The sequence below is a fragment of the Stigmatopora nigra genome, chromosome 2 (genome assembly GCF_051989575.1).
Source record: "Stigmatopora nigra isolate UIUO_SnigA chromosome 2, RoL_Snig_1.1, whole genome shotgun sequence".
Taxonomy (NCBI): domain Eukaryota; kingdom Metazoa; phylum Chordata; class Actinopteri; order Syngnathiformes; family Syngnathidae; genus Stigmatopora; species Stigmatopora nigra.
In genome coordinates this window covers 5334435-5345000 of record NC_135509.1, presented here as the reverse complement: position 1 = coordinate 5345000, position 10566 = coordinate 5334435, and the positions used below count along the sequence as shown (strand labels likewise).

The following is a 10566-nucleotide window of genomic DNA, read 5'->3' as shown; positions in this document are numbered from 1 at the left end:
GGTGACACCACACAACAAAGTGTACTGTTGTGAGGGAAGCCTCATGAAGGGCCTTACCGAACTGATGCAGCCCAGTTTTGAGGTCCTGTTGGGGCCAATTTGCATGCCTCTTCTGGACCGTTTCATCCAGCTTCTCAAAGTCTCACAGGCTAGTTCTCAGTAAGTACTTCGAAAAGGCTGTTTCATTTGCTGCTACATTTATGCCCAAAGCATTCTTGTTGATTTTGCTGCGTCACTGTGATGAAAGCTTGTGAAGTGAAGCACTCAAGCCTGCAGGTTTGTGAGCTTAGTCGTCGTTCCAAACTGAAACTAGCAAGGTCATCTTAACCTTTAGTTTTCGGGTGAGCCCTGCATGGGAATTTGAGTTAGATGAAGCAAATAGAAGGAAAAAATATTTTCTCCCAAGCAGGAAGTTCTTGATGGGAAATATGACCTCACTGTGTTATTCACAGAGGCACATACCTTCTTACCATGGTACATTTTACTGGACAAAATGGAAGCACCTGTGTTTTTATTTCTTTAAAGTTTATAGCTTGAGGGTGTGTCTTATACAACTATTTACTGTAATCATAGTAATTCCAGGTTAGACGTTTGTGCAGTAGACTAATACATATATAATATGGTTGCACAGTATAAGAAGACACCTATCACAAGACCACAGTATTTTTCATTTAATCGTGTTATCAAAATATGTAATGTTATCAAAATATGTACTGTTATTATGACTGTACTACAATGTAAACAATTTCCATCTTGCATAAACTTCTTATATCATCGATTATGCAATGGAAATGCAATTCACAAATAATACTTTTTATTGTATTGGCCTTTTTATCCTCCTCTTGGTTAAAGAAACCATTACTAAAACAAAGTTATAGTTAGTTAAATTATTAATTGTGAAACTGATTTGGGACGGTAAAAAACATTGTTAAACAAAACAAAAAACTAAACGTTGTGTTAGTGAAGCTTCTAAATGTTGTTGAATGTCAAACAATAACAAACCATTTACATAGACTTTACTGACATGACATATACTCGTTTAGTATATTGATTTGCATAGTGGCAAAAGTAATGAGTTCATGTCTACACAACAAAAACATAAAGTGCAAACCATTCACTGCAATCACAAGTGCAATGTAAGATAAAAACTTATGATGATTACATTTCTTTTTCACTCTTTTCTGACAGCCAGTATTTCCGTGAAACTATCCTGAGTGAGATTCGTAAAGCTCGGGAGCTCTTCACCGGAGCAGAGCTGGCTGCCGAGTTGGGACGAATACAGCAGCGACTGGACAATGTAGAGTGCCTCTCAGTGGACATTGTCATTAACCTACTACTGACCTACAGAGACATCCAGGTAATTTTCACCAACAAGCAAAAGATAACCTCAGTAAACAACATAAGATGTAGAAAGCAGCAATACATTCTGTTGCATCTTTCCAAGCAAGCCACATAAAAGCTCCTGGATAAAATTGTCTCAAAACAGTGTTTTGGGTTAGTTTTTCATTTTTTAATTTGGTGTCTCCACATCCCAAAGACACTCCTTGTGGTGTTCGCACTACTTCATGAATCATTCATGGTGAGAGCACACATTGAGATTCCCCTGAATTATTGAGCACTCTTTGCTAAGAGTCAATGTGGGAGCAATAAAAAAAAAAAAATGTGATTGGCGCTACGCAAAAGTTGTGAGTGGTGAGACAGATGATGTCCTCAGTGTCCTTAAATGTCAATGGGCCTCATGATGTATTCTGCATTTCTTGTGTAGGACTATGAGTCAGTCGTGAAGCTGGTGGAGACTTTGGAGAAGCTTCCCACCTTTGACCTTGTGTCACATCCACATGTGAAGTTTCATTATGCCTTTGCACTGAATAGGTGAGTGAGCAACTGTTGGCCGTTTTATGTGGAGTTGCTTTCCTTTTTTACAGTCGAAAAATGTGTACTCCCATTCACTTCTTGCTTAATGTATTGTATAAAAAGTTTCAATACTTTATTAATGGTACTCTGGATGGTAAGAAAATATTTTTCTTCTTTTAGTTATCCTCTATTGTGCTAACAATAATAAATGCACAATTCGTATTGTTGTTTTGTTTTTAGCACAGTGCCTCCGTAAAGTAAATTACGCCAAATATTTGTTGTACTTTAATGCACAAAAGAACTGAAACATCTGGCACAATGTCTTTAAACGTTAAGATTAACTCAATTCATTTTTAAAGCTACTTTTAAATAGTCTGACAGTTGTCTTCTCTGTTTCTTTTGTTATTTTAAATATGAACAAGCACATTCTTCATTTAGATGCATTGCTCAAACATGTAACTTCTTTAAATAGTAAAATAGTGTAATGAAAACAGCTTCACACACACTCATCTGCCTGTTGCGTGTTTAGTAAGTGCAGTATGTATATATTTCAAATTTGTAGTAACTTTATTCAAATTATATTAGAATTTCGTGGAGGGTTTTTTTGTCATTTTTTTTTATTAAAGCAGCATGTAATATTTTTTTAGATGGTTATCATGTCCTCTTGCACACAATATCACATCATCTTTGTGGTTGCACTAAACGCCTTAAACAGCAGTGACGCATGCGAGTACAATTTACTAACATTTTGGAAATATTCCAAGTAAAACTCTGTTTTGGCTTTTGCTTACTTGCCCTTAACAAGTGGGTGAAGTTGTGTTTGTGAGCTCAAAGTGGAGCAAGTAGAAACTGTGACAAATTCCAGACCCTAATAAGGGCCAACAACGCAAAACTTGGCTTAACTATAGAACAGTAGGCAGTTTATTTATTGGGGTGTTTTCTAGTTAAAATTCTACACACCCAGCAATGTGACTTCTTGAAAGATACTTAAAGAAGCATATGTAACACTGACGGCTAAGAATGATATTGCAGTCATAATGATATTTAGGGCTCACCATGTTCTACCTGTTCAGATTCCCAGATTCCATGTCATGTCAACTTTAATTATATATTTCAAATTACTCTTCACCATATTAACATAGTACAATGAACCGAGTTACATTTTTTCCCCTATGACGGGAAAGAATTACAGTACTGTTCTCAACAATATATCACCACACTGCCAAATAACAAAGAACTGGTCTCCTATTGGTTGATGGTGGAGAGCCTGCCAACCATTGTAAACACAGAAACAAAACAACAACTTTCCAGGTCACACATGATCTTTTCCAATGGTAAAATCTCATTTTTAGGGGATTGGATTATACATCCACTATATGGAGCTGTAGTAGTAGTAGTAGGGGATTGTATTATAGATCCATTAAATGGAGCTATAGTAGTAGTAGGGGATTGTATTATACATCCACTAAACAGAGCTGTAGTAGTAGTAATAGCAGTTGTGCTGAAGGGAATTTGATACAATGATTAAACAAAATATTGATCCATATATATCCATATATAAGCCCCCCGGTCGGCTTTTGAAAAAATTTAAGTCTTTTAATTGTGCCATATCGTGTGTATAAAAAGGCATATCTTCTATTTTAATATGACAAAAGCCTGATACATATCCTATGAATTCAAGCTATAGTTTAATCGTGACTCTGGTCCATTTTAGCTAACTTTGCATGTGATTTTACCTGGTGTTTGTGATCAGGAGGAACCAGCCAGGTGACCGTCATAAGGCCCTGGACATCATGTTGCCCCTAGTGGAGGCCGAAGAACAGGTGGCTTCGGACATCTACTGCTTGGTAGGGCGCATCTACAAGGACGTTTTCCTGGAATCACATTTCGCTGACACTGAAAGCAGAGACAGAGGCACACACTGGTGAGTGAGTTAAAGTCTGTTTCTGCATCCGTGCATTGCATCGTCAAACAATTGAGCTAGATTATCACATTTGGGTAGCTTTGTTCTTGGGGAAAATTGCAAGGAAATCAAAATGCTTGAAATGAATTATTTTGATTAGAAACAGTTATTAAAATGGCACACTGCAGAGTTGTGAGGTTTTTTTTCTGAGGTAGTACAATAGTGCGTTTGATTAGCTTTCTACAACTGAATATCATTAGTATTCATGGTGTAAGCACCTTTTTGCTCTTTAAATTTGAGGAAATTTAAGATGATAAAATATGAATAAAGGTTCAAGAAGCCTCAAAATTCATTGACCTTCAAATATTCCTAGCATCTATCCTTGATTTACTGTATTTTGCGGACTATAAATCGCACTGGAATATAAGTCGCACTGGAATATAAATCGCTTTTGGGGGGGCTTTAAATTTAATCAGAAAGAACAAACTTATATCAAAGTAATAATCAAGAACAACAGGCCAAAAAGGCATCTGTTATCATAGGTTTTTGGCATACCTATAGCCAAAAAAATACATTCATGAGTTTCACTTGACTTTGACCCTCATTTTTTTAAGTGACTCTATGGAGTGTATTCATAAATTGTTCAAGAAAAAAAAACATATTTCAAAGATAAAATATTTACATTGCATCTTAAGGTTTTGGATTTTGTAGTACATCTCATAAACGTGGATAAAAATCCAATAAGAGCTAGAGGAGCTAGAGGCAAAAAAATCAACATGAGAATGATCTCATATATCTCTTGAACTATTACGTCGAGTACCATTTTATGAGCCCCGTCACACTGAGACAGTAGATCCTAATAACGTTCTTTCCCTCAGATGAACATATTACTCATTAGATATAAATGCTGCTGTCATTTTGAACCCCCCAGATCAATATCGCTCTAATTGCAATCTCCAAGTTGAAGTGCTTCACTAAGATGCAGGCGCCACGCAAAGTCGTCTCTTACTTAAGCGTTGAGATGCTTGGGAATTTAGATGATGCATTTCTTAGACAACGCATATTTATTAAAGTTATTTGTCTTCGTCCATTGAGGTTTAAAATGGGCTTTGAGTCGGAGCCAACACTGCACTCTGGTATTAACTACGCTGTTCTGCTCCTGGCGGCTGGACACCAATTTGAAACGTCTTTCGAGCTTCGGAAAGTGGGTGAGTGGATTTTTTTTTTGTTGTTTTTCGACTTTATAGTATTTCAGCATTTCCAGACGAACTAACAATATTTTGTATGTCCGTCTCACTAACAAGTAAATCATTTAAAAACTGTTGTTTTTGAACTAAATCCCATTTAACAGGGCCTCCTCATGGATAGGTTTTTCAGGGCTGCTGCTGAGGTCATCATTTTTCTAAGAAATTTAAGTATAAGGATAGATATGCTCCCCAATGAGTTAAAAATAATAAAATAAATAGAGTGATTCGCCCATAAACAAATTAACAGGATGCAAACCATTAGAGATAGATTTTATATACTTTCTCTTAAATATTAAATAAAACAAGAGCAGGTAAAGGATTATATTTAAAGCAAATCATCTTTTTTATTTGAATTTCAATTTGGTTTTATGGAAGCTCATTAAATTTAAACCAGTTTCATGTTCTTAAAGTAGTTTATTGCATATTTTTTTGGCATAATTCTAAAGCACATTCAAGTAAAAAAATATTTTTAGGTGATTTATTCATGTGATATATTTTATATGACTTAATAAAAAATTGCAGTGGCATCCTGACTATTTCAAACTGCTGCAAATTAGCGTTTCTGTTTAAGAACGTTGTCCCCTCCGCCGTGAATAGGTCATCTTGCTTACTCTCAATTTTGGAGGTTTGTTTTTCAGCAAATTAGAGACCCTCCTTTGTTGAGGTACCACTGTATATTAAAGGCTTCATCTCAATTTTTGTATTCCCAGTTATTACAGTATTTTGTAACAGTAGTGGCAGTCCTTGGCTAATGATGGTCGCAATGGGAAACTTAATTTGTGGACATTTTGGGAACCTTTGCACTGTAAATACAGTCTCTGTTGATTGAGGTGCATTGGTTTACTTTCATTGCTATGATCCGCCTCGGTGTCAAGTGAAGCAGATGGGCGCCATTGGACTGGAAAGCTCAGAGGAGCTGAGGAATGTAAAGAATCAGCTTGCGGCTCCTTACATTTCGCCCAGCCCCTCGGCCCTCCTCAAACCTGCTTATGATTTCCCCCCCTGACTCCAGATATGTTTTGTTCTTCTGCCCATGAAACTGAAACTTTCCAAGGCACCAATTCCTTTTCTTTTTTTTCCCCAGGAGTGAAGCTGAGCAGCCTTTTGGGTAAAAAGGGCAGCTTGGACAAATTGCAGAGTTACTGGGATGTCGGCTTCTTCCTGGGTGCCAGCATCTTGGCTTGTGATAATACTAGGGTCATCCAAGCCTCTGAGAAGCTCTTCAAACTCAAAGCACCCATCTGGTGAGGATACACATAAGACCTTCTAGGATGAGGCCAGGAAACAAAACAAAAAAAACGTTTTTTGGGCCTCGGCTGTTACCAGCAGGAGTCCATTATCTAAAATGTGCGCTGTTTTTTTTTAGTTAAAGACTTTACTTGCCATCTTTAGACTGTGTGTCAGAATTTGGCTTATTTGGGAAGGGGAAAATATCACGAGGAGCTCAATTCACTGTTTAAACAGCATCTCTTTTGTTTACAAAAAATACAGAAGCCTTTTATTGTGTGTTTTAAATAGTGTATTTATTGATTGATGATGGAAGTTTTACCCGCCAATTGCAGGGAATACAATGCTTTTATTTATTTTAATATTATTTAGACTGATATTTTAATCATTTCGAGTTTATGGAAAGCCTGAGCCAAAATTGAATTGAGAACCTCTCGACTTTGAGAAATTCATCACTTAATACACCCTACTGCCATATTTAGAATATTTAATATATTCTAAAATGTCCTCGCTAACCTATTCTAATTTATTCTGCTTCTCTTCAGGTATCTTCGCTCCTTAGTAGAGACTATATTAATTTATCAGCATTTTAAGAAGCCATCAGTTGAACAACCAGCACCCAAACTGGAAGTAATGGACTTTTGGATGGATTTTTTAGTGGAAGCAACTAAAAAAGATGTGTCTTCTGTGCGATTTCCTGTGAGTTTTCCATTTAGAGTAGTAATCTTTCACCTTAGAGATCATGAAAATGTTCACCTAAAGAAGCATTGTTTTACAATCAGCGTGTTTTCGTCTCTTACGCAGGTGTTAATACTGGAGCCTACTAAAGTCTATCAACCTTCATATTTGTCTATAAACAAGGACGTGGATGACAACACGGTCTCCATTTGGCATGTGGCTCCTGATGACAAGGTCTCATTGATTACTACTGCATTTCATATATTCTTTTTTTTATCGTCTTGCATGAATTCAGTTGCCCTTTTTCTAGTTATTTCAGTTTTTGCATTGGATCAATTTCCTGCCAAAAATCAAGTAGAATGACTCAAAGTAGTTTATTGTTAATCCACTTTTTTGGATACGGTTATCAATGTTTAATCAAAATCAAAACAGTGCATGGAATTCAGGGCAAGGAACACAATGTTACTTTTAACCTTTAGTTTTTAGCTAATAGATGTTGCTGATAAATTGCGACCCACCACACAGAAAAAGAAAGTGCATTTAATTGCATGACTTAATGTTCTGGACTTAAGTTTAGTTATTTTTCTCCTCAAGGCCGCAGATTGCTCATGTTTACAATTTCCAGAGTGGATAGCTTGCACTTTCTTTAAATCTTTCCTTCAATATCTGACTCTAAACAATTGTTTTATTATGTTTTGCGCTTATAAATTATGCAAATCAATCTGCTTAAAAGTGAGAACGACAATATGTATTTATTATTACGGTATCGATGTTTAAGGTCTAACCACAATGCTTGCATTGTATTGCAAATAATTTCACGTGAGAATTTTCCCATCATTATTCTATTAATTTGCTCCATAACAGCACAGTTTAGGTTGTTGTTTTGTTTTTTTCCTGCAGAAAAACAATTTTTAAGCCTCTTTTAGAAATTGCTCACTGCAGAATCAGGACATATTTTTGCCACTATAGTTATTATTTCACCATAAGTCAATTTATGTGTCTTTTCTAATCGATGCAACATTATGTGTTATGTCTTTGCAGAACAAGGGGATTCATGAGTGGAACTTCAGCGCCACATCTGTGCGAGGTGTCAGGTCAGTGGTTTAGTTACGTCCTTGTAGAATACCCCGAGAAGTAATTTACTGGTTAAAACACATACTAGCAATAAGCATCATCTAATTTGACTCTTATTAAATCATAGAGCATATAAAGGCAGCCCTACTTATCAACTTATGTGTTTAATTTCAATTCTTCTGATTTATATTCGCTTGCTAATTTGATAGTTCTGTCTATAAGTAATAAGATCAATGAAGAATTATTCCATTTTTACTGGAAAATTAAGTATAGGAAATGTACATACTGTAATTTATGTCTTGCAAAAAAAACTAAGCAGGAGAACTAAACAACTAAATGTGGTTTCACTAGCTGAGAAATCATTTGTTTGGATAAGAATAAGAAGGAAAAATGTAGTTCATCATCGTGATAGTATATAATGAGTGCATATGCAATTCATACACTGCCTCAGCTACACTGCAGGAAGCATTAGGCAGTTGCATTAATGCACTGGCGTGTACATTATTAGCACTTAACCTTCCCAAGAGCTTCATTGATATTGTGCTCTGCTTTGGTGAGTTAGTAAAATTCTGTTCTCTGCATCTCGCTTTTCACAATTCTCAGAGGAATTCAGTGTCAGCACAGAGAAATGGAAGGCTCACATGTTGCTAGGGAACGACTCCTTTTCGGAGCCCACTCAGCCAGCGTGCATCCACTGAGACACAATGACAGGCTATCTAAATACTTGCACTGGATGTAACTCTATTTGCCAGACAATGAAAGGTTTTTTTTTTTTTATATTTGGACATATTCTTCAGATATCCAAAATGTTCACGGAATACGGGTCAAGATGCAGAATATTACATTTTTGCATTTTATTGTAGGAGATGTTGTTATTTCCAACATATGATTCATATTTGCTCTCAACAAAACATATTGATTGTCTGTCCTCAGCATCTCCAAGTTTGACGAACGAAGTGCTTTCCTTTATGTCCTTCACAATTCAGAGGACTTTCAGATCTACTTTTGCACTGAGATGCATTGTAAAAGGTTGGTGAGCTTGCAAAGTTAATGTTTATTGAACTGGAACTTTTCATTTCCAAGGGATTCAAATATACACATATATGTATTTTATATATACATATATATATGGTTGCCACAGTAGTAAGATGGTTAACATTTTTTTAAAAAGTTCACTAAAACTTAATCCAATGGTTTCCTATCCAGTCACTCCCCAAAATAGGTACACAATTTAAAAAAAAATTGAAATATTACAGCACTCACAAGTCAAAGTAAAAGAGTATTAACCCTAACCCTAAAAAGATAGAAATTACATTGATTGTTAAAGAAATGTTTCTCTTAATATTAAAGCAAACTGGTGACTGTAAATGTCATACAGTATATTAAATATTCTTAATTATTAGGGATTAAACATGTTGCAAATAAACAGATATTAATACATATTTGTTTGTACTCACACTAAAATTAAAATACACTCACTCAAACTAAAATAGAACATATCTGAATAGGGGTCTAAATGAGTCATGATTTTTAGCGTCATTCAGACATCAATTTCCGCTTGAAAAACATGTACCAATTGCATTAATAGGATAGAACACATGTAAAGTGTCATAATGCTGGAAAACACTAAAAGGTACTTAGTCATTTGGATACAGTGAAAACAAATTGGTAAAAGTGGAAAATCCCCTCAAAAGCTTGACCACCAACCTGATATCTTTATCTATCGTCATTTTGTAACAGTAGGGTGGGCAAGATGTAAACGTTTACTAAGGATGGATTATCCCTTTTAAGCAGGATCCACACTTGAGTCACGCATGTCAGCTCAAAGCTCAGGTGCTCAATTTCACACACCCTCCCAAGACGCCCTACTTCATTTTCTTGCCGTTTGTGATCCCCGCTGGCCTAGCGCTAATCGTTCAGCCTCATCCGTGTACCGTCATGTGGCACGCCAAAGTCCGTGAGTCACGTCTACCGTTGTCATGGCGCTCCTCTTTGCATAATAGAGCGTAAAGAAGAGACTGTGGGATGAGATTGTGAGGAGGAAACAAGTGGAGCGAGTCCACTGGTGCATGCGTGCAGGCACACGTGCGGCACCTACAATTCACAATGTGCGCCACAGCATGACAAAGTGCTAAATCTCAGATCGTGTGCGGTAAGAGTGTTAAAGGTCGTTATCTTCTAGCTGGATGTGTGGGAGGTGTGCTTGTAAACATACGCTAAGAGCGTCTGCGTCAAAGCACTTGCCCAATACTTAATATTAGCTGTTTCATCATATGTTCAATGGGGACAGTTAAAACAACATTGTGAATCATTTGGTGTGTGTTATTATTAAGTGTGTGTGTGTGTGTGTTTGAGAGCGTGGGCTCCACATTGGCATTACATTCAAAGGTTCTGTGTTCTGTGAGGCCTTTTTTCTGGAGTTTGTGTGATTTTCTTAGTCATTTAATTGGTTTGTTTCCATATTCCAAAATCCTATAAGGTAGGTTCTTTGTAGAATCAATCAGGTGTGGGAAACATATGGCTAGTGGGCCGCTTCCAGTCATTCTGTCTGAAAGGCACTTTGTTGCTTATTGGTACTGTAGA

General features: G+C 36.5%; 1 protein-coding gene across 2 annotated transcripts in view; it reads left to right on the top strand.

The window, feature by feature from the left end:
• Window positions 1-10566, top strand: part of map3k5 (mitogen-activated protein kinase kinase kinase 5) — a 51392-nt gene that overhangs the window by 28780 nt on the left and 12046 nt on the right. For both annotated transcript variants that reach the window (XM_077710689.1, XM_077710688.1), the window contains exons 10-19: window positions 1-159; window positions 1189-1357; window positions 1766-1872; window positions 3608-3778; window positions 4853-4965; window positions 6089-6248; window positions 6777-6930; window positions 7036-7143; window positions 7951-8003; window positions 8917-9012. The exon at window positions 1-159 is cut by the window's left edge and continues 35 nt beyond it. In XM_077710689.1, coding sequence (XP_077566815.1) covers window positions 1-159; window positions 1189-1357; window positions 1766-1872; window positions 3608-3778; window positions 4853-4965; window positions 6089-6248; window positions 6777-6930; window positions 7036-7143; window positions 7951-8003; window positions 8917-9012 — 1290 coding nt within the window. The remainder of the gene's footprint in view (window positions 160-1188; window positions 1358-1765; window positions 1873-3607; window positions 3779-4852; window positions 4966-6088; window positions 6249-6776; window positions 6931-7035; window positions 7144-7950; window positions 8004-8916; window positions 9013-10566) is intronic.